Genomic DNA, 25583 nt, shown 5'->3' with positions numbered 1-25583 from the left:
TTAATCAAATTGTATGCCTACAGTAAAAAAGTCTTATCAAGTGTAAAGCCATACGACGTTTTGATTAATATTAGATAAATAAGCGATCCAAATTTGTGTTGGAAGTCAACAATTAATGTTAAAAAGATAGTGGACTGTTGTATATTAACATGCGTAAAATAAAAAATCACCAAAAGTCTGTACTCTATAATTGTTAGATGTTTCGAATAATCTGGAAAGAAAAACCTGCATTGTACGTTTATTGTTCTGGTGTCATTTAAGGTGCCATTTATTCATATAGAAAACAACGAGGTTTACTTATATTTTTTAAATACACAAACTTCATTTCACAAATAATAGATATTGTTTTGATTTATGCAACAGATATCCACAAGGTACGCAGTCCTCACGACGATTGATGGTACTCGGATGCGTTGGAGTCAGCAATCGACCGAATTGTCTTTCCAAAAATATACAGAGAAATGTCCGTTTCTTATCTGTTGGTAATAAACACGAGGGCACGGTGCGAAATTAGAACATCATATCTCAAACACGTTTGAATACAGAAATTTACTTTGAAAATGGGCACAGTTTGCACATTGAAAACATGTAGAACTTAAATTCATATGCCGGTGTAAATTTAGAATTATTGTCGGCACGCAACTATAACACTTAAACTGCATCTTCAGAAAATGGATAACGTTATAAATGCAATTTCAATCATTCTGCATCTTTAAAGTCATTGACATTATAAATGCAATAATGGAAATGCTGCATCTTCTTTAAGATCATTTATGTAATACATTTTTGAAACATGCATTTAATTATTGCGTGTCGAATTTGGCTCCAACGTCGGCAGTTCCCATCAAAGTTAAACCACCGCCTTGATCGAGTGACAGCTTTAGGATTACGTTGCTAACTAAGTTAGTCAACTGTATGATAATAGATTAGATCGACATTCTCTGTTAACGGTCAACAAACGATACATTTGGCGATAGTTTCTACCGACCGATTAGCTGACAGCAATAGTATTTTGTGTCGTAAGATGCTTTACCGATTCGGCAAAAAAGTCCCTGCGAATTGCGCCCGCTTTGTCCATTGCAGAAATTGTTTGTTCGCGTATAAATATTTAATAGAACGTCAGCACATATCTGTGAATGCTTGTTGATAATATTTTCGTATCGATATTTGTTATAAATTGACATTATGGGTTTTGGTATTCTAATAATTTAATCAGCGAATGGATTCCAGAATGTTTTCTAAGTATAATCCTTTACTTTGGCAGAAAAAGGCAAGCTATTCTGTTGAATTGTGAGATTTCATGCGGCTTATCAAGTTATGATATACGCTGTTGCAAAAGTGAATCAATTTAAAACGCGGTGACTTGTGTGTTTCGTTTAATATAAAATGGAGAAAGAGCGCGAGCTCAGTTTGGTTAATGGAAATATAGCTATCTCGTTGCGATGTGAATAAACTCGCCAGAGAAATTGCCAATAGTACTGTAGTCGTCTGTCACCGTGCAGTATAGTGTTTATAATGTGTAATAACAATCAGGATATGTTTAAAAGATGTGAATGAGATCACGAGCGTTTTTCGTTTTTCAAATTTAAGCGTTGGTTTAATGGGAATAAGATCTCTAAGCGCGTAAGATTTAAAGAAAAAGGTGTATTTTTATTTAATATTATAGATCCTGCTTGAATTGGTGTTCAATTTGTGAATGTCATTATAGATCCATAAGCAAGGTCCATTGTATTTATACATACACAACAATAAAGAGGGTGAGTAAAAAGGAAATAGTGAAGTTTTAATTAAAGATGCCGACTCTTCAGAAATGTGTTGAAATCTCTCGTACTGATTTGGCAGTGTTTCACACTTCACGAAATATGGAAAACCCCTACAGCAAATATTAACAAAATATTAAAAAAAGGGGAAACAACAACTTTGAAAGAAAAAAGCTGTCAGTATTTTCTGACTTTCTTTTTTTAACCGCCCGCTTGGACATTTATATTCTGACATTCTTCTGTTTAAATACATATATTCTGTTTACATGTTTCAAAAAGTATGCGTTTATTCGCAAAAAAGGATATTGTTTGATAGAATCAGATAAGACACAAACATCCGATGACGTTAACGTATAATATTGTTTGCATATCGCGCTTATTTCTATGACTGAAGTTCCAGTAAAGCGATGATGTCATCAAAAAGAAACCTTCGTGCTTTAAGCAACCTGACAATTATATTGCCGCCTGAAAATAAGAATATTGTTCGTCCATGTTCTACTAGCGACAGCGATGTGGTAAAAGCCGCGTTATCTGAAACCCCACCGTCTGGGTGTGATGTGAAGACTGCAGGTGATCAACAACTGTATGTGGGCGATTTTGCTGAGCAATATCACGCATGTGACGAGGGGACGGTTGTTTTGCAAAATCAGTCAAATGACGATTGTGCGAATGCCAACCAATATCAATCCGTCACCGAGTATTCGTATTCTAGGCAAAATCAGTCCTTGGAAGGGGAGGTTGTAACTATGCAAAATCAGTCCATGAACGAGGGGACGGTTGCTAAGCAACCGGAATGTGGCAGGAAGGTAAAGGACGGGAAACCAGACCTGAAACAGCGGAAGTCTGAGAGTCGACTGGCCAACATAATAAGCGATATCACGCTATCGCAGTCTCTGGTACAGTTACTCCGCGATCCGACGGTGTTCAATTTCTCTCGCCTGCGGACCAAACTGAAATCGGACGACCGGCGTTGGATGAGCGGTTTTCTGAAGCTGGGCGGCCTGGAGATGCTGTTCGAGGGACTGCAGTCGTTCGGCAGCTACTCGGGCACGTTCTCCAACCTCGTCCAGCGTCTCGAGTGTGTCATGTGCATCAAGACCGTGATGAACTCTCAGCTTGGTCTAAATACGCTCACCACGTCTAATAAGTTTGGCGAGAAGTTCGCCACAGGTGAAACAATATTAGCATTTTATTTTGTTCTTTGAAATATTTTTTCTGTCATCATGCGTTTTAATTATATTAAACGATTTAGAATATGCAGAATCGTACAGAAAATCAAACTTGTCTATTTCAAGAGTTCTGCTTAAATCTTAAAGCACATTAAAGCGACATGTATACAAATGAATTTCTTTGCAGTTTAGCTTCATATGTTTTGCCCATCCACAATTAAAGATTCAACAAGAATATAAATGCGTTAACACTTTTAAAGAAAGATGTCTTTGTATTTTTTAAGCTCAAACACAAAATCAAACATTAATTTCAATGTTTATTGAAACATTATTGAGACTTATGCATGCCCACGTAATAAGCGTTCATTTTGAATACAGACAAAGATATTTTCAATTCACCTTTGAAAAGCCGATCTCTGCCAGTCTAAGCGAAAATCAACTCCTATTACGCTTTTTGCATTTTGACAGAATTTGTAAATCTTAAAACATTAAGAGGCCTTGACTACGTACTACTACTCTATTTCAATAAGGCCTAACTGTTCATATAAAAGAAAGCGAAAATATCTTCGCCAGCAAAAGAAACCCAAAATTTTCTTTGAGTTTGCTTATGTATTGTCCTGTATTACTTGGAATTGTTAACAAATACGTTTCATTATTATAACGATCATATTTATTTGAAGCCTTTAATGAAACTAGAGAAAACAATCTTTAGCCCGTGTATTCGTACTTGATATATTGTACCTTTTATATCGCTTAGAAATGTTGGTTAAAGATTTTCAAGAGCAGGTATTATACTGAGTTTATGACGTGTTTTTCCACGTGTATTGACATCTACCCTGACATTGTACATATTTTACATTCAAATTGGTCTACTGAACTATTATGTCGAGGTGATCATTATAATTCCTTAAAAACACCGTAAGCCTTTTCCCCTCGACTCTTCACTCCATTCCCCTTCAACTTCGCCTGACGCAAACGCCGCAGCGTTATAACAATCAGAATTTACGATAATTCGCAGCAATTAAAGTCGTGTCGCTGCTGGCGTAACAGCCATTTTATCGCGATTGAAGACAACAATTCCGTTCACTCCGTGCACGCGTACATTTTTCTCCGCATGAGATTTCACCGCACGGTTGTTGTTAAAATGCCAATAAAATGTCGGTTAAAATAAAAATTTATTAGGTGGCTTGTAATTTCTGCACGGGCACCGCTCTGCGAGTTCCGACGGGTTTACACAATCCCGCAGACTACGATGTCAAATAATTTCTTTTTAAGTGCGGTTACCATGGCGACCGAAATAGTCTCTAAACAAAAACGTCTCATAGGAACACCCATATTGCGTTCCATTGATAAACTAAAACACTATCTCAATTAATTGTAGCACTAGCATTTATATGGGTGATAATGTTTTTCTCATTTTCGCTAGAGGTACATTATTTAGAGACTTCAAGAGCGAATGATTTAATGTGTGGAAGAAACTTTTTGTCATTAAATATCTATAAGTAGTCTTAAAGGGGCCTTTTCACATATTTTGGCATGTTTTTAAGTTTGTCATTAAATGCCTTCTATTGATAAATGTAAACATTTGCTCGAAAAAGCTGCAGTAAATAAATCAAGAATAAAAAAAAAACAAGTAACCCTCCATAGGGCTCGAACCACTGATCCCTGGAGTCCTGGAGTTAAAAAGTCATCCATTTAGACCCCTCGACCATCCTTCCGCATACAAAGTGAGACCTATTTTATACTATATATAAGCAATCCTCGTAGTTTCACAAAATCTAACGACAACAACAGAACTCTCCAAATTATTAAATCGTTTCGCGTTGCAACGCTTTATAATTTTCAGGTTTTTAAATCGTCAAAAGATGCATATAATGGCTATATTAGAGCATGGTCAATCTTCAGTATTACTGTTTCCTCAAAAATATCATAACTAAATCGAAAATTTGCGAATCTGAAACAACTTTTTTATTTTGTTTTTCAATTTACCAAACGTGAAAAGGCCCCTTTAAAAAATCACATAAATATTGTTTATTTAAGGTTGCTTTGAGGATATGCTTCTTATACGTGTGCTGTTGCTTTGAATGGTGATATTCATTCTGATGTTGTTGATGATGATGATGATTATGATGATGATGACGACGACGACGATGACGATGAATAAAATAATATTGTGTGTGTATTTCAGCGCTGGACACTAACAACGTGATGGTAAAGAAGCAGGTATTCGAGCTGCTGTCGGCGCTCTGTGTCTACTCTGCCGACGGCTACCGGCTCACCATGACCGCCCTGGACAGTTTTAAGGTAAGCCGAGTTCATTCCGTGGGGAGAAGCACTGTAAGCGAGCGTCTTGTTAATAATATCCGTTGAATTTTTCTAATGACATTATGGAAGTTATCAACCATTTTCATACTACATTACATTTGAGAGGATTGCTAAGAGGCATCAACTTATATGTGAGCAGCGAAAATGTGTCTTATGTCATGATGCCTCCAACATAGCTCAAAACCAGCCTGCACACCCGCGCTGTCTGGTCAGGAGCTACCTTGTCCGCTTATGAGACCAAAACAACTAATATGTTACCTAACACGGAAAAGGCAGCTACTGAGACTGGTCTGGGCAGCTCCTGACCACATACAGCGCGGATCCGCATGCTGGGTTGGAGCTCTGCTTTCCGCAGCAGAAACGTAGCTTTGAATCACACGGCTTATATAATGCAACGATTCAACGCAATAGTTCCGCGGTTCCATTTGTACGAATGCATACGCAAAGTCGGCTCCAAGACCGCACCTAAAACAAAGAAACGAATGGAAATTGGCCCTTAATGATCAAGATTTTGTAACCGTTAATATGTTAATTGTAGTTATTCGGAAGTCGGTGAAAGCTGATTTTATCATTTGATTTATCTGTGGTAACAATAACAATTACACATATATATATATATGTGTGATGTGAATTGTGATTTGAATGCAAGTTACGTATAAGCATGATTAGTATGTGACTATTAATACGATACATCTAGACCACGTTTGCATGGTACCAACCAATAACTTTAATATAGGTCCAAAGGGCGTATTGTTATAATTTGCATTAATCGTCAACATATCAGATTGTCATATAGTTCAATAATCCATATACCAACTATTCCGATGCCAATTGCTTTTGCAGGTTGCCAAGAAGCACCGATACAAGTTCAGCGTGATCGTACATGAGCTGCGCACGGCGGAGATCGTTCCCTACAAGACGACGTTGATCGCCTTCATTAACTGCATCCTGGTCGCCACGGATGAACTGGAGGAGCGCGTCAGGCTCAGGAATCAGTTCATAGGTCAGGAATCAGTTAATAGGCCATGAATCAGTTCAAAGGTCGAGACCCACTTAATTGGTCAGGAACAAGTCTATAGTTTAAGAATCAATTAATAAGTCAGGAACTAATTCATAGGTCAGAAATCAATACATATCAGAGGTCAGGAACCAGTTCATATGTCAGGAACCAGATCATAGGCAAGGAACCAGTTTATAGGTCAGAAACAAATTCGTATGTCAAAACCCAGTTCATAGGTCTGGACCCAGTTTATAGGTCAGGAACCAGTTCATTTGTCTGGGGATAGGAAGTAGTTTATAGGTCTGGTGTCGTACACCAGTTCATAGGACAGGGGACATGAAACAGTTCATAGGTCAGGGGTATGGCACCAGTTTCAAGGTCAGGAGTCAGAAACCAGTTCTAAGGTCAGGAACCAGTTCACATGGAAGGAACCGATTCATAGGTCAGGACCAAGTTCATAAGCCAGGACCCAGTTCATAAGCCAGGGGTGCTTTTGCTAAATTAAATTGGAATACATGCTCAGTTGATTGATAACAGAAAAAAATGAACAATTTCTTTATACTTTTAAAACAGTTATATATATTTAAATACATTTCATAGCACATACAATGTCTAAAAATGTGTCTGTACAAACTATGGTAATGTATTGCTTTTCCTCAGCAGCCGTACTTTAAAACATTGCTATATCCATTTTGTTTAGACTTAAACACTGCATCAAAAAGAGATCGATGTCGATTTGATAAGTATTATCAGGACACCAGACACTCTGTATTTGCCAGGAAACACACGCTGATGTCTGCATCCATAAGCAGATAATCTGATATAACGTCAGTCGTCAGCACCCAACATTTACACGAGTATCCATCCTGAAAATTTTCGCTTTTGTTTCCTTTAATGGCAGTAATTAACAGGGCAATACAATAACGCGATATTCACTTTCCTACTTGTCGATGAAGTATATATGATAATGATTTGATAGCGCTATACGATACCCGGCGAGTAGCCGTATTTGGGCCATTTTTATGCAAATGTTCCCTATGTTTTAAATATTACCACTCACTTGTTTACGCCTGTCTAATGACCGGAACTATTATGGACACACGCTTTGCGGTTTGGCGGGCGGCTTTCCGCTCTCTTGGTCGCAAAGCTTTCATCGAATCTTCACCAAACGTTCTGAAAATGTTTGTTAACATTAAATGGAATCAAAGTTCGAAAACCAATATACTTGCACAATACACATTAGATTGACCATATCAGTATCGTGAAGTATGTTCCACACTAACTTAAACTGTTTAATGCATAAATAACTTACTCTATGAGCTTGTATAAACTTAACTGCTGAATAAATATTGTTGTTGTTGTTGCTGTTGTATATACGCGTTCAGGAGTGCAATATTTTGGACATGATTTAAGATGCTATTTGCACTGTGCCACAGGTCTGAACCTGCTTGACATCCTCGACGAGCTGCGAGGCGAGGAGGACGATGACCTCGTGATCCAGTGTAACGTATTCGACGACGAGAAACAGGACGATGACGACGCCTTTAACGCGCTTAATCCCGTCGGCATCGACATCACCGACCACAACGCCGTCTTCAATGCGCTCTATCAAAAGGTACAAACACAATGCACTTAAATCAGGACGCCACAACGCAATGGACGCCATTTAAATCCTGGCGCCTTCGAAATTTAGCGCCACCTAGGAAGGAGCAATGGCTCCTTTATTAATGCATCGCCAAAATGAGGTGGTGCAAAAAATTAACGGCCATGAAATGGGAGTACGGTTAAATATGGGATTTTATAATGCGAGAAACATATGAGTTTAACGCAAATATTATTTCCTCATGAATCTTGTAACTGGCGAGAACAAAAATCAACAAAAACAAAATAACACTTTTTGCACGGAATTCGATTAGTGCAACATTGAATGTTGCTTGTCTACCTTTGAAGTAGGCATGTTCGTAATTGTCGCACTTAAATTTATTGTGAATTATGGCGCATGTCTTGTTTGCATAATTCTTCATCCCACCAAATCAATTTGTGTTGATTCCTAATTGTGATGATTAATTTCTCCATACTACATATCTTTGTTCTACGCATACATAGATAAAACACACAAATACTATGTGAAAAAAACACATTGATCAATACCTTAACAATTTCAAATAATTATTTGACGACTATCAATTTCCAATTCAATCTTTCTTGGCAAATATAAGCGCCTCAAAAGTTCGAATGTCGCGGATCGTCTTTAAATGAAGAAAAATCGACGAGAGGCAATAAGCATTGATTAGCCGCACCTGGTGACGTATGATCGCCCAACAATATTACCTTCGAAAACAAACACGCTGCCACATCAATAAAAACGCAATAGCCGTGATAGTTAAATGTCAAGAACTAAATCGACGTTTTATACTGCAGTCATAGAGCCTCGAGCGGTCCATGAACAATTTCTGTATCGGTTCGCGGAATCAGTCTCCGGAGTTCTAAACAAGTTGCTTCTGGAGCCATTTTGGCTTCATGTGATCCGGTGTAGTGCTAGATATCAAACCATACCATGGGAACCTCGGAGTTTACCTCACATTATGTTTTCTACGATTTTTTCAATGCTGAATGCTTTTACTAATGTAATAAGTAATAGACATATTATTTGCTGACGTGTCATCGTTATTAAGAGAACGTCAGCATGTATCTGTTAAAGATATTGAGAGTTCTATACGGCCGTAACCCGCTTTTAACATCCAAGGAAATTTCGAGGTTTGTACTCGAACATTTACGACCTTACAAGCAGGGTTTTGCTTTATTTAGGAAAATGATTGCATTGCATATCGAAATGATACAAATGTAATTAGTCCAATGCCTATATTAATGTGCTAAATTCTAATTCTGTTTATGTTGAAAACACATTGCATTTTTTTAAACGGTCTAATAAAAACACTTTATTTTTTGTTTTATATAACTTGTCATTTTTAAATAAAGTTCCTATGTGTATTATTTCCTAATTCCACAAAAAAATGCAAATGCGCGCAATATTTCTCAGTTTAATTAACTGTTGTTTTTTTTTTGTCTGTGGGATGCAAATTATGCTCGATTATATTTATAGAAAACAATTATACTGCTGGAGAAAATGTATTTGTAATGGGCAAACTTGTTCGGATCAATAATGTTCATCAGATTGGAATCAGTGTAAAAGCAAAAGTAAATGCCTTTTTTGAAGTTACTCTGATGACCGTATGGAGTTATTATGATGATTATGTGGTTTATGTCGCGAAAAGTGAGAAAATCTAAAATGCGACATTTTCAGTAATCGAAGCCAAACTATGTCGTCAATCATTAAAAAAAAAACACTTAACGTTGACTTAATTTCCATCGTGGAGTGAATGTCCAATAATTTAATGCAGGAAGTATAATTTTCAAAAAGTATGCAGATGCATCGCACGGACTTCAGAATCGTCTACACGTTGATTAATGGCATGCGTAAGGACACGTGTCTTTAAACGATGCTTCGTAATCACGATCGTGTCAAATGCTTAATATCACGCTTTATGCCATATAAAGTGTCTTTCTATTAAAACGCATCGAGCATTGCATATGTGATGTTTCGTGATATTATCCCATAGAGTATCCCTACGTATACGGCCGCGTTATTGTGTTTCTTTCATTAATAATGGATATAAGTATATTATATTTATAAGTTGTCCTCTTTGCTTACTTTACTATTATATGACCTTCTCTATGTGAAAAGGGGGGTTAAATGCATGTGCGAAAAGTTTGCACAGGCTAATAAGGGACGATACTTAACGCTTTTATTGTATTTTTCGTTTAAATGAAGACCCTTGTTGACACTTGCCGCACATGCCTATAACTCCCTTTTTCAGGCATATATAATTGACTGCTATTAATCTCTCTGCTATGAATTTAAATTAAAATGGACACGAAATCGAAATCTGTATCACAAATGCATGTGTATTTCTTCAAAATCATATTTGTATATAAAATGTCTCCGACTTACATATAGACACATTCTGTGAATAGAAGGACACAAATGTATGAAAATGCTGTCTTCCATAGAACTTATTTTGCCTTGCAGTATATTGAAACGCATTTTGTATACGGCACTGATCTCGTATACGAGAAGATTTAACTATTCGCAGTTGGAAAATGATGTCTTCTTATCCGAGAGAGGCTCTTAAGACTTCTTGATTACTAGTAATCACGTTGATGCCATTAAAGATGCTTCCTAGTCTTAAATGCCTGTTAATCCGTAGATGTCTCGCGGTGCTCTTGACGCATGTACCAATATAGATTGAAGCTCTTACTTCCACGAATAGGCTCGGTTTTAATTTATTAAGTCCGTTTTTGAAAATAACGCGGTGGAACGTTTCGGAAAAAATGCTTAGTTTTAAGGTTAACATAAATTAATATGATTGGAAGATCTCATTTGTTCTCAACGGATTCATTTACAGTTCAATGACTAATTTTCGTGTTTTATATTTAAATCACATACTTGGCAACCTATGGAGAATGACAAAATAGACATCCTTATTATTATTCATGATATAACCTTTGTTATACCCGCGGCATTTGAAAGCTTCTTATTGTCTTTTGCTGTCCATTTATATTGTGCACAACCACCTTGTTCGCAAATTACGAGTCATCATGTATAAATCATTCACAGTATTGCAAAAGAAACTTTATTGTTATAGACACATGAGACATAAATCCGACATTTATCACTTTACTGGGAAAAAAAATGTATCTTTTTGATCGATACTTACGTTGCTCACTAAAATAAAGATGGGAAATAACACAATTTATAAAGCGTTGCAATTAATTAATGTTGAAGCCGCCATCGATCATGAGGGGGGGGGGGGGGGCGCTTAAGTTGTATTAAGTACGACCAATGTTGCGACGATAGCGGTGCCATCTAGAGTCTACGTACTTTTTCCACCGACGTGAATTGAGTCTTTAGAAAATGTGTGTTCTTTTTGTACACACAAACACAAACTAACACGCGTTTATATTTTTAGCAATTAATGATTAACTTACCATTGGAGATGAAATTTCATTTTTTTAAACGGTATTAAAAATGTAAATACACAATTTAAACCAAATTTGTTTGGAAGTGTGTTATATTATGAAACGTTATGTTATATTTTGTTTTGTTATAATGTATAATATAATAGTCGATGCATATCCAGGTGTTCAACACGCCGCACTCGGACGATCTGCTCACCATACTGCAGACGCTGCTGCGTATAGACACAGACAACCAAGATGGGTACGCAGCTTCGAAGTAATACTGAAACGATTTCTCATGAAATGTGTTCGTATAAAACCTTCTACGAAAAACAGATATGCTTAATACATGTATATCATTAATAAGTGTGGGTCAATCATTTTGAGTTTGTTAACTGTAGAGTCGTCATGAATAAATAAATGAATAGCGTTATGTGTCTATGATTTATATAATTTTGATTTAACTTTCTTAACATATAAAATATACCTAACCTGTATAACAACAATGAAAGCATCCTGTTAAATAGGTTGGATTGTGGAATTTTACTCCAAAGCGTATATTTTGACGCACGTGTGTTCGTCACGTAAAGAAATAAAAAAAAATCTTGAAAGAGAAGACGTAGGTTTCAATTCATATGATCAAAATGTTATTTAACCGATGTTCTCACCAGGGATGTGCGATGGGACTGCGCTGAGTCGGCTATACGCCAGGCTATATACATGCCCCTACCCCGGGGGCCGACCTCCCAAACCATTCGCATCGGGAACACTGGCGGAAACGATCTGCCGTGTGATCACTGCGGATATTTCAATAAGCACAGTAAAGAAACTAGTTGCCAGACGGAGCCCACGACGAATTCGACTGTGTTAAGTGCTGACACAAAGGCGTCATTTGCAAGTGCAATATATGAATTACAAGCCAACAACCTTTCAGATATTGTATATCAAGGGGTTGGAGTTGGGCCTTTGTCTGCTGCTCCTCCACCCCCACCTCATCCTTCTCCTTGTCCGATGCCCGGCGGACAAGACCCTCTACCACCGTTGCCACCACAACCGCCTCCACCACCACGAAGTGGGATACCAATACCGCCCCCGCCACCACCACCACCACCAGGAAAGGGGGTCCCGCAACCTCCACAGCCAGGGTATGGAGCACCACCTCCTCCCCCACCACCTCCTGGGTTTGGAAGTTACATATTCGGCGGGGCACCGCCCCCACCACCCCCGCCAGGCGGAATACAAAGAGCAGCAACGTTCCCACTTAGATCTCAACCAGACCCCGTGCCGAGGATTAGCACGCCTACTCCCAAACACAAAATGAAGACTTTCAACTGGTCGAAGATACCACCAAACTCAGTTACAGGCAAGTTAGTATAATAAGTACACAGTAATTAGTGAAGATTTAAATAATGGGATTGAACAGTGTGCAATGTAAGTGTTGTTGCATATAGAGCGCTGGCTTTTCTTCCTTTCCAGATCAGACAAAAACGGTATTTTCCAATTTTCGTGTGCATTTATGTGAACAGGCCTTATCGAGACCAGACGAAAGTTTTCATTCACATTAAACCAAACATATGTGACATACCGTCAACCCCATACATTTCCCTTTGATTTTGTTTTGGTAAATGAGCAAACAGTTCGCTTTTATATATGGATTTTTAAATATTTAATGTAGCATACACTTTTCTAACTGCTGTTTAACATCAATCAATCATATTGTTAATCTTAGCAGAATTACTTGAGCTGTGAATGTTAACATAAATATCATATGTATGTCAACTATTATAATATGACACACCATAGTTGTGGTTACACTTAATGTAAATCTGGCAAGGCGTGGCGTATGATCAAATAACAAACATGTCAAAAGACTTAATCGAATGAAATAATCAACGTAATGATATTCGTAATGGGCATCGAATTTAGCCATTGTTAAATCGATGCAGTTCTATGCTATTATTTTATTAAAATTACATCTTGAATTCGCTAAAAATGGATCAGATGGCTTCCTTTCATCAGAAAATTGCAAACAATGGGTATCCCGGTACTTTAAAGGTCTTGTATGCACGTATATTACATTCGGTATGTCATGCCTCTGATAACATTCTGCAGGTGAAGGTAACGTATGGAAGACAGTGTGTTCCATGGATGACAAGATCCCCGTCAACTACAACACCATCGAACAGCTGTTCTGTCTTAAACAGGACGACGACCGGACGGACAGTCCCGCCAAACAGAACGTACCCACAAAGGTATACACACACAGAACCTTCACAAAGGTAAACTAAAAGAGAGCCTACCCACAAAGGTTTACACAAAGAGAAAGACCCGCAGGTAAATACAAATACAACCAATCCAGAAAGGTTAAAACAAAGAGAACGTACCCACAAAGGGATACACAAAGAGAACGTATCTACAAAGGTATACACAACTAAAACCTACCCATAAATATATACACAAACACAACCTAATTACCGAGGTATACATAAATAACACCTACCCACAAAGATATGCACACAGAAAACGTATCTACAAATGTATACACAAATAAAGCCTTCCCATAAAGGTATACACAAACACAACCTAATTACAAAGGTATACATAAATAACACCTACCCACAAAGATATACACAAAGAGAACCAATCCACTAAGGTATACACAAACAGAACGTTCCCACTAATGTAAACACAAAGAGAACCTATCCAATAAGGTATTCACAAACAGAACGTATCCACGAAAGTGTACAAACAAGGGAACGTTCCCACAACAGTATACACAAAAGAACCTACCCACTAAGGAATAAACGAAGAGAACCTACCCATGACGGTAAACATGTTGGCAGAGCACAATCTCTACCAACCGTCGGTCCGCGAAGTTTTTAAATACAGTATGTCAAGTTTCGTAACTTGCTTATTTGTGTCCTATATTCTTTGTAATTAAATATTTTATAATAACAAAAGAAAACTCTGAAGCTAAAGAAGAACATCAATCGTGAAATGTGACGGAAATAATCACGAGGGCGTTACCCATAGTTGGGATTAGTGGTTCTAGGAATTATGAGTCGTGTTAAAGGAACGCAAAAGGCTTGATAAAATAAGGATATACAGGTAAATCCGATTTAACTTTTATTTTTACACGACCGGACCACATTTTATTTTATATAAACACATTTTATTTTACAGTTTCTAAATTAATTATTGAGCTTAACACACCGTTAAGAACTTTATTTTTGCAAATATCTCAAGTTATTGAAAATCATTCGCAAAAATCTTTAGTACATAAAAGACAGTTTTTCTTCCAGTTTGTGCCGATATCTTAAGGTATAAGAATAAATCCTGCAAAACGTCTGAAATCGGTGACAACATTTCACGTTGCGTCAAGCATAGCCGTGTACAATGAATGCAGTAGATACCGAATTTTTGAACAAGAACACAGACTTATTAAATAAAGTAATTCCGATGTATTTCACATTGCCATAAGCAGCATAAAAATCTGTATTTTATGCACTAGTTAAAATTCTTAAGAAAAATATTTTTTTAAAGTTATTTGAAATAAAGCACCACTTACCGTCGTGTTTACATCCATGAAAGTTGAAAGGGGCAGCCCCACAAAGTCACGCTATCCGGCACCCTGTTTAATGCGTGTGCGTAATATGTCGTCCCAGATTAGCATGCGCAGCCCGAACAGGCAATCTGGAACTACACTTTCCGCCTGAATTTTCATTGAGAACTTCGGTTTAACGAACCATAAATGCGGACAACGTCGTCCCTTATTAGCATGTGCGGACTGCACATGTTAATCTGGAACGACACTTTATGCACACGCATTAAAACCGATGTTATAGCTTGCTTACATGAATCTGCTACTCAAGAACTCCGTACGCATGAATTGTGCGCCTCCCAAGTTTCTGATATTTCATTCGTTGTTTTTTCCGTGCAAGCTTTTCTCGAGAATAACGATGCTATAAGGTTCATTTTTATGCAAAACAATTTAATACTAATCCAGTACGGAAACTAATTAAATAAATGAAGCGGTCTCAGGGAATACGGGGTTTAATGCATGTGCGGGAAGTGTCGTTCCATATTAGCCAAATGCAGCTCTGGTACGACACTTTCCGCCTAAACTAGATTTGGGCAAAGGAAATACTTCCTTTCAAAGAAAATTACAATACCAGCGGTAAATCTTGTAAGCGACAACATACTGCCTTAAACCTTCTGACTGTTAGTCCATAGCGGTTTTTCTCCTGGTAGGTGCTTCTGTTGGACAACAAAAAGAGCATGTCTGTGAACATCTTTCTGAAGCAGTTTAAGGAGCACAACCCGAAAATCGTGGCCATGATACGCGAGGGCAACGACACCAACATCGGCAACGAGAGGCTCCGGGGACTCCAAAAAATCTTGCCGGATGCAGAGGATGTGAGTATACGCATGGGATGACTACTTTAGGCATGTAGAAGTTTGATTCGATTCAATTGATACTTGAATACGTGGAGATAGTTCAGAGCAAATCACCATGTGGGTGACATCTTGATGTGGACGGTATGTTGTTTTCATCTTTCTGTCTTCGATAACACAATCCAACGCAGTAAAGTTTAAAAAAAAATAAGCATATCTCAGCTCGGCGTGTGCGACACATGTCAAGATATGCAACAGTAACAGCAATTATGTTGAGCGTGATTAAGGAACGATCAAGTGTAAGCGGCGTTGATTCTTTATCTGCACAAATTGAATTGCGGGGAAGTTGAGCGGATTTTACCATTTTGTCTCTCACAATACTCGAATACACAGTAACTACTGTTGTTGACTAATCTTAATCAACCCATATGACGCAACCTCACTTTTTATGTATCTTATTTTGACTGCCAAACACCAATATTGTATCACGTGCGGTGTTATCGAACGCACAACCGTGCTCAGTTTTAAAGGGACTGTCAACAACGACGACGAAGAAAAGAAAAGTTGTAAAATACCGTATTTTTTTTAACATTATTAGTTTATATTGATTAAAATATCACGACTGGTATATTACATTACTTGAAAAAAGTTTTTAAGTTTTCATATTTTCAGTATATTCGGTAATAAATTTTACTGGGAATGTCTACCAGGTAACTACCAGTTAACAATAAATAACGCCAGTAGATTGATCATCATCGTCACGTGGTAAACCCAGGAATTCAAATTGTGCATGCGTAGTGAATTGTATATATTTTATATATATAATGATCAATCTACTTGCGTTATGTATAGTGTGTATATCGTTATATAACCTATTTTCGCGATGTACGTTCGACTTCACATCGCGAAATTTTATTACCGAATATACTGAAAATATGAACTTTTTTCAAATAATGTAATGTACCAGTCGTGATATTTTAATAAAAATAAACTAATAATTATACAAAAATACGGTATTTTACAACTTTTCTTTTCTTCGTCGTCGTGGTTGACAGTCCCTAAGCTTTCGTAGGAGCCAACGGTTCAAAAGATTGGGGCTTTTATACTTGTCGTCGTAGAGACCAATTGGTCGAAATGAGTGAGCATCGCAGTTACTGTTTTATCCCACTTTTACAGCGAATTCGGTTGATTAAAGCCCCGCAGCCAACGACGTCAAATATCTTGGCTAAATCTTATCCAAAACTTAACCAGAACGTGAACCGTTTTGGATAACTATTTTTTTTATACAATCGCTAACCAAAAAAGATATCCTAAAATTGAAGATAACCAAAAGTTATCCGCTGGATAAGAGTTATCCATATTTATACAATTGGCTGCCGTTGATTAAATATCATCTATAATCAACGGCAGGAAATGACGTCAATATTTCGACGAAATGACGTCATAAATCCAGCGACATTATCCAGTCAAACTAATTTTGTTTAAACAAAAAGGTTTACAAAATAAAAAGTGGGATCAATAGAATAATAGATTAGTGTTGATTATAGATCAGGTTTATCATGCTCGGCACGAAAGCGAAAAAGCACTCGCCAAGGCTCGTGCTTTTTGTTTTCTAAGCCTCGCATGATAAACCTGATCTATAATCAACACTAACCTATTATTATCTATATTTGTTATACACCGGTGAAAAACTCTGTAATTGTGGTGAAGTAATAATTACACAGATACATTTTGTAAACCCAATGGGGATTACTAAACATCCGCGATCTATCTTCTATGTTCTCATAACTAAATTGACATTATGTTTGATACAGACCGATTCCACAGAGTCCATTAGTGTTCCAATCATGGAAACGGTGTAGCATAGAACTGCAACTTCGTTCGTCAATAATCCACTGGTATGAGTGTGTATAAGTTGACAACTATTTTTAGCACCTATTAGCCTCATCACGCGAAAATGTGTATTTTGCCTTATGCGGTCAGCCTCCAGAACAGACTGCGCAATTGCGCATTCTTGCCAGGGGATAGGCTGTCCGCTATAAAGGTTTTTTTGTATCACATCAGCGAGCAGGGTAGCTCCTGACAAGACTGTGTGGATGCGCAGACTAGCCTGGATCTACACTTGCCTCTTTGGGATAAGACTCCTTTTTGCACGACGTTAGTCTTTTCCTAGTGGCATTCGCATCCTGAATCAAGGTCATCCGTAAAACGCAACAAGATGACATATTGGAACGATTTTAATATTCTTACAAATTGCAGAATGTTTGTATGTTAACGTTTTAACACCAATGTTTCTTGTTTTAGGATCTTCCTATTTTAATTAACCTTCGTATCGCACTTTTTGTTGTCGGAAGATTTTATATAGCATAACAGTTTTGGGCGCGTTTAAAGATCGAGAAACAATAATTAAGCGTCAATATTATTTTTAAATTGAAACTTGCGTATTCGTGAAAGTTCGTCATTCACATTAGTCTATTTTCAGAAATATCTTGATATTTTATGGCAGACATTTGTTATGAGATCAACGAGTGAAAACCAATAAGTATTGGTTATTTTCGCAGGCAAATATAATAAAAACTTCTTCATTGCAGATGAGACCCATATTAGAATACACCGGTGACAAGGACCAACTTGGGAATGCTGAACAGTTCTATCTAGAGTTGTACGCCCTTGATGGGTACCGTCTAAGAATAGACGCTATGGTGTTAAGGCTCGACTTTGGGGTTTTTGTCGATAAAATGAAACCGCTCATTGCAATGTTCATGAAAACATGCGAATCTCTGATGGAAAATGATTCCCTGAAAGTTTTCCTTCGATATGTTCTTCACACTGGCAACTTCATCAATGCTGTAAGTTGGGTTTCACACTTTTACATTGTATATTTGTTTCTAGTATACTGCAACGTTGCCTTTTAAAAATATAACACTGTTTAATTAGGCTATATAAAAAATGACCTCTATAACACGACCTGAAACACGCCTCCAGTGGGCTTCGAACTCACATCTAAAATAAATGCATTCTTCAATAACACTTCAATAACACATTATCATTATCCATAGCGTGTATGCGAACATCAAATTTTATTTCGATTGTACTACTACTACTTATTCCCTGCAACAATGAAAGGTGTCAGTATACAACCGTTTTACCATTATAAAAAATAATTTTTAATCGAGACCTATGTCATAAGCAACCAAATAATAAATACTTGTTAATTATATTATTCTAGGCTTTACCATAGTTGATAGGGAAATATCAGTGATGTTATTCTGTTTGAGACCTAACAAATAGCAGTACCATAATTTTTACTGTTTACTTATACAGTGAAATGACGTTCAGATATACAGACAGACATATTTACTTATTCAAACTTATTCAAATGTACATCATCTTCATTTTTAAATTCACACACTATTCTCTGTCACGTAACTAGACGTAACAACATAACATTAAATATCAAATAATAGTCATTAAAGAATACTTATAATACACATACAAAAATGTAAAATGTAAAAGTATTATATGAACAGAAAATTGGTTTGTTTCGATAGATTATCGATTTTAATGCACTCGTGATCATAGTCATAGAAAATACACATGTTCAATCGCGGTTGCGCCGTTCGTATCAATATGATTTTCTTTGAGCACCTGTGAATGATATTCAATAAACTAACACAACTATCGAATGTCCCTAATATCTTTTTTAATATAGTACCGTGTAAGCCAGCGATATGCAACTTAAACTGAAGATTCAACAAAGCAGTTATTCCTGCATATGGGCCATATGTTTGGAAATATCTAAGAAAGGTGCCCAGCTTTATAATCCACAATTAGTCAGTGCTATATAAGAAAGTCCTTGAGCCATATCCCCGCAATCGCAGCCGTTTTCGTTCGCCGAGTGCTGCGTTTAAAAATGTACTCTTCAGCGTTTCAGCGGCTTTGCTTCCGGGTTTACGCAAATTTCCTTGCCACCGTAATGACATTGGATCAATTTCCTGAATAGTGAATGTGATCCGGCGTGGGCGGTATTTCATTGATGAAGGAAGTCGTCCTTAAAATAGACTATATTTGTAAGAAAAAACAAAAGCCCTTTGATAACTATTGCTAGCTCACACGATATCGTCCATTTCACATAAAATAATTATTGTCATACGTTTTTTTTAGATATTGCAATTAAAATATAAGAAGTGAAAGTTAAATAATATGACTTATTGACTATTATATGTTAATTTACAATACATATGTGTCCAATGTCATCACGCACACATGCAACTAAATGCGAAACGCAAACAGACAACTTAAAGCGTAATGCACACATACAAGTGAATAGCTTAACATTCACCTTAAAGCGTAACGAAATAATACAACTCAAAGCGTACCGCACACGCACAACTCAAAACGCACCACACACATATCGAAACATAACGCACACATAAAACTCAATACATAACGCAAACATAACGCAACAGTATGCGTAACGCGAAAATACGACTAAAAGCGTGAAGCACAAACACAACTCTAAGCCAAACGCAAACATAAAACTCGCACGAACGAACAAATACCACTCAATGCTTAACGCACATATACAACACAAAGCGTAAAGCAAACATACATCACAAAGCACAACACACAAATACCGCTTAACGCGTCATGCACACATACAACTCAAAGCAAACTCTATCTTAAACAAAACTTAAACTATATGTATATTTAAGTGTGTTTTTCTTCTCACTCAAAGTTATGGGTTTCATACAGAAAAAATTACGTCGTTAGTGAAATTCTAAGACACTCATTGTGACCTTAAAGTATTATTTTTTTAGTTAATAAATCTTGTGCAAATGTCTGTTGAAAGGTCTCATATATTACACACAGAAATAAACTCACTTTTCTTAGAAAGACATTTAATGCATCTCGTGTTAATTGGAAATATTGAAGGATGGCACAATGGTGTCGCTTTTTCATATAAATCAATGGGTCTCTCCCGCTGCAATTAAAATCTATGAAAATGAAGGAACTGTTTGAGCACAGCGTTGGTTAATTTCATCATAACCATGGGCGCAAAAGGTTCAATTGAAAAAGTTAGATAAGACAGTGTCCGAAAATCGCTTCAAACATTTCCCGTCCCCGTCTGTAGGTGTATTGTTCGTACGAGGTCCTGATTTTGGCTGCGCCTTGAAATCCTATGAACGATATTTCACGTTCGTATTATGGCAAACCATTTCAATATGATCATCCCAACACAAGGCCTATCGATCTAGATAATCTATTAAGATATTCTACATTACATAACCGTCATTTTTAAAACAGCAAGTGAATAGTATTGAAACACAGTGAACATTCGTCATGGCACTGATTGTGTTTTTATAACATACGTATTAATATCAAAACCAAGAATTTCTGTTACATCAGTTTAGAGCTCGTCCTCATTTATTTCCAAGGGCAAGTACTCCGGCAACGCCGTGGGTTTCCGGTTGAGCTCCCTTGTGAAGTTGATGGATACCCGCGCCAACAAGCCCCGCGTCACGCTGCTGCACTACCTCGTTAACGAGGCGGAGAAGAAGAATAGAGACGCCATAGCATTTGTGGAGAAGCTAGATTCGGACCTTAACTTCCTTAGCAGGTTTGAACGCCTACTCGTGATATGCTATAAACGGAAATGAACTTCCTTAGCAGGTAGGTAAGGCTAGGCGTGGGTATCTCTATCCGGGACTGAATTTACTTAGCAGGTAGGTTCGGCTAGGCGTGATGAGCTAAAGGCGGGCCTGGACTTCCCGAGCAGACTCGTACGCCTAGGCTTTAGGAACTGTTCCCTGCCCTCCACTTTTTAAGCAAGTGTGCACAAAAAGTCGTGAAGAGCTGTGTCCGGAAATGAACTTTTTTAGCAGGCAATTATGCCTGGGCGCGATAACATGTATCCAAATATGAACTTTCCTAGCTGGTACGTATGTCGAGGCGTGGATGGGGCTGTATCCGGATCTAAACCAGATAGTTTCGCATAGGCGTGAGGGCTGTATTTGGACCTGAAATTCCTTAATTTATACTGATACTTGCAACCAATGGCGATATTCATACAGATCTGTGTTTTCATGTATTCAGTAAGATTTCTGATTAAGTTGAATAGCTTTATGCAATACTTAAAATTTAAGGCATACACTCGACAATCTGACGGCGGAAATAGCCGAGATAAATGCGTCTGTGATGTCAATAGAGAAAATGCTCACGACCTCATCGGATGACGTCAAGCAACAATATCGAGAGTTCATACAGGTTTGTAATGCTGTATATATTTTATAAAATATAGTAAAAGATAGCAGCCTTTTACAAATTGTCACTCTTTAACTACAAAATGGAATATTTTGTAAATTAAAACACGGTCATGTTTACTGTTTTATGTTTATTGTAGATCGAATCACATTCTTGTCAATTCATATGTTTAATATAAACCTAGTTTTATCAACGTGTTCTAGCTATACAATGTTTGCTTTATTAAGATGAATTCAAATTTGATAGACATATTTGGAACTTTTTTTTCGGTACAATTACTATTGTTTCTTAGAGGGTCAAGGTCGAGCTAGACAAGGTCAAGGTTGGCGCGGCTGGAATAGTCGAGGTCTCCAAGAAACTGGCGGCCCATTTCTGCGAAGACGAGGCGTCCTTCAAATTAGAAGAATTCCTCAGCATGATAACCTTGTTCTGCTCCAAGGTCAAGCAATGTCAAAAGGTCAGCAACATGTCCTCTGTATGAAAATCGACAATCACTCATCGTTTAAATTATGGATCTTTTTATTTATTTTTTTCTGGTTATTTAGAACACCGTAAAGTGTTCACTTCGAAATAAACGATAAAGACTATTAATTTAAGCTAAAACATCATACGTAACAATTAAACGTTAAACTTGCCTATACATGCTTTAAAAATTTAATCATGCAAATGACCATTTTAAGGTATTTCCTGTTTTCTAAACATAATTATGGAAATCAAGTATTTAATATTGGTTGTATACTAGTACACGAATTGCTTTTTACGACCGAAATAAATTTAAATCGATTAAATCGGTTCGTCTAGCACGTGGATACATATTTGCATATGTCATCTTGTGGTCAACTATACTAGCCTCCCAAGTTGTGCAATATAACTAAATTTTAGTTGTCTGACTGGAGATTTTGGAGATAATTCCTAGATGTTAGTTTTGCCAACCTGATTACTATCAACATTCTTAACCGGACGTTTTCAGGAAAACGAGCAGCGCCGCCTACAGGAAGAAAAACTGGAGCTGATCCGTAAGGCACAGGCAGATGAGAAGACGAAACCGAAAGGTAGTAACTAGCGTCGTGTTATCTTAATACTGATTGCGCATCCATGCGCTACCACACACTGGTTTATATCTGGATGTCACTGTTGTCCATAGATCCTTATATACTGCTGCGTGCGTATGTGTGCGCTTTTGTAACCGACTGTATATAGAAACTTGTACCAGATCAGCGTTTGATGAATAAATAATTTTATTAAGAGGGCGACTAGTGTTGAACTACTGGCGAACGACACTAAGCATCAAAGAACCACTTTTCTAATGGTCCGGTTAAAATAAGCGAATTTTTTTGCCCTTCTTTCTAAGGGTCTGCGTTGTATTTAAATTGCAAAACCTCGTGGCTTTATTATTTTGCCCTTTAGTCGTGCAAGACACAATCATTTATAGTAACTGTTCTGTTGTAAAGTTTTTCCAACAAAACCCCAATGGATTTTCATCTCAGCATGTCAGTGTTCGCAAGATATACGATCAATGACCGGAATTTTTTGCATGAACTGTTAATGACACCGTAAAAGTCTACACCGTGTGCTGTTTCAGAAAGCGCTGTAAAAGATTGTTTGCCCTCCGGAGAATTGTGAAATTCTGTCTAGAACAACGTCATCACGTTTCATGAACTTACGACTTCCATTACGGACAGTTGAACGCCTAGTGATAATTACTTGGATTATAAGAATTGTTTCGGTTAACTGTATGGATCACTTCTCTCGTAGTGGATGAGGTTATGGGATATTAATTACAATATAATCACGTATTCCTTCATATTGAAGTTATCCGTAGTTAAAAAATCGTGTTTGTACAATATATAAGTGTTAAAATGTATTCTGTCGAAATCCGTTCACATCTTACATGGCCTTACTTTTCGAAATGAAAAAAAACTAAAATGGTTAACATAAACGTACGTTATCACGAAAACGTTCAGACAAAGATCATGGATCAATTTCCATTCATTGAATGCACTAATCATTTCTAGTATACGCACATTGCCGGTTTCTACAATAATAATACATCGAAATAAAGTATTTAGTTCTACGAAAACATTGCACAAATAGGGCCAACGTTAGAATGTTTTAATACGAACTTCGTACAATATTTGAAAAAGACTGCAGGTCATTCGCGGCTCAGTTATATATATTTTGTTGTTCGATGATAACATATTCCTCTCACAGCTATCGGTCGTATTTCAGAGCCCCGGAAACTCCCCTCCCAGGAGGACGATGGCTGCATTATCGACAAGCTGCTCGTAGAGATCCGGAAGGGCTACAGTCTCCGAAGTCGCCAAAAAAACTGAGCGAGATCACTTGTTAACTAATGTTTTTTTTCACAAAGTAGGCATAACATTCATGGCACACAATTTTAATCAAAATTGAAAATGGCATTGTTTTATACACCGGTAATTTCCATGAATCTTCCTTTTATAATATATGGTTATTAGTTAGTGGTATTTTATTTGGACACAATGAAGTTCAAATCATGACATTGAATAATACAGAGCGGAAAATGCGGCACGAGTTTATGTAACTTAAAGTGTGCATCTATAATTTATTCAACACATAACGCATCATGCATTTCACTTTGGTTGTATCATTGAATATTCATATCTATGTACAATCGTATTTGTGTTTCCCAAACCGTCGGAAAGTGTATATGCACATATTCATCGACAGCTGCTACTATTGTCTTAAATCGATTATAGATAGTTGAGTGTATCATACATTTACCATTGAACAATTCGTATTTTGCGTCGTTTTAAATGCATTATTGTAAGTAATACAACAATGTCGCTGTAAATCCTTTAAGTTAATGTGTCGAGATTTTAAAATGCTATACATGATTGTTCTGTATCTGATTTCAAAATTACATCAGAATTATTAAAAACTGTATTTTTCTCAATTTTGCATAAAAGTTAGCATTTTGTTAGAACCTAAACACACGTTAAATTTAATTTGTTTTCGTATTGTTTGCTATTTAATAATAAAGTTATTTAATTACTGTGCAAAAAGTGTTGGTCTTTAAAAAAAAGTTGTTTAAAACGCATATTGTGTTTTGTTTATATTTTATTGAGTCTTATGCGTGTACAAATAAATACTGACACGTACTGGTCGTCATCTTTGCCTGAATTTTTAAGGAACATACATTTATCGCAGTAGTAACTAGATTATTGTCACGTGCATCAACGTGAGCAGACAGAACATAACTTCATACAACTGTTACAAAATCGCGGCGTTGGTTATATGTAACCTGACTGCATCGACTATGAAATATGCCTCTACTATTACATACTTTTTATTACGTTAGCCTGTGCGGAATGGACAAGCTGATTTGGGACGACACTAGTCCCGAATTCCTTATTCAAATAATGAATACGGAACAGTTTGGTATTCCTTTTTCAAGCTTAGCATTTTGATATAAGCGTTTTAAGAAAAATAATACAAACAATTCTTAAGTAAATCTAAACGAAATAACTAGAATACATTGAGTATTTGTTTAACGATAATTGCGCATATATGTCTACTTCGCGATTGCTTAAGGATTTCTTGTTTAAACCGAGCTTGCTTTTTCTCCTTCGTAATATACATAACTTCACATCAACCGAACTTGATACCCGG

General features: G+C 37.0%; 1 protein-coding gene across 4 annotated transcripts in view; it reads left to right on the top strand.

Annotated features, from left to right (window-relative positions):
* The window catches only part of LOC127875871 (inverted formin-2-like), a 149912-nt gene extending 125009 nt beyond the window's left edge, over positions 1 to 24903 (top strand). The window contains exons 1-14 of one of the 4 annotated variants that reach the window (XM_052420608.1): positions 1369 to 2930; positions 5118 to 5233; positions 6098 to 6257; positions 7691 to 7869; positions 11456 to 11535; positions 11945 to 12636; positions 13386 to 13525; positions 15525 to 15689; positions 18260 to 18517; positions 21107 to 21288; positions 21815 to 21935; positions 22225 to 22389; positions 22903 to 22984; positions 24162 to 24903. In XM_052420608.1, coding sequence (XP_052276568.1) covers positions 2168 to 2930; positions 5118 to 5233; positions 6098 to 6257; positions 7691 to 7869; positions 11456 to 11535; positions 11945 to 12636; positions 13386 to 13525; positions 15525 to 15689; positions 18260 to 18517; positions 21107 to 21288; positions 21815 to 21935; positions 22225 to 22389; positions 22903 to 22984; positions 24162 to 24265 — 3207 coding nt within the window. In that variant the 5' untranslated portion in view covers positions 1369 to 2167 and the 3' untranslated portion in view covers positions 24266 to 24903. Of the gene's footprint in view, positions 1 to 1368; positions 2931 to 5117; positions 5234 to 6097; positions 6258 to 7690; positions 7870 to 11455; positions 11536 to 11944; positions 12637 to 13385; positions 13526 to 15524; positions 15690 to 18259; positions 18518 to 21106; positions 21289 to 21814; positions 21936 to 22224; positions 22390 to 22902; positions 22985 to 24161 lie in introns of those variants that run through there. The other 3 variants (XM_052420607.1, XM_052420605.1, XM_052420606.1) reach the window with 3 other exon arrangements.
* Positions 24904 to 25583: the final 680 nt, after the last annotated feature.

This window comes from Dreissena polymorpha, chromosome 4 (genome assembly GCF_020536995.1).
Source record: "Dreissena polymorpha isolate Duluth1 chromosome 4, UMN_Dpol_1.0, whole genome shotgun sequence".
NCBI classification, from domain to species: Eukaryota; Metazoa; Mollusca; class Bivalvia; order Myida; family Dreissenidae; genus Dreissena; species Dreissena polymorpha.
The sequence above is the reverse complement of the archived record's forward strand: the minus strand, read 5'-3'. Positions and strand labels throughout refer to the sequence as shown.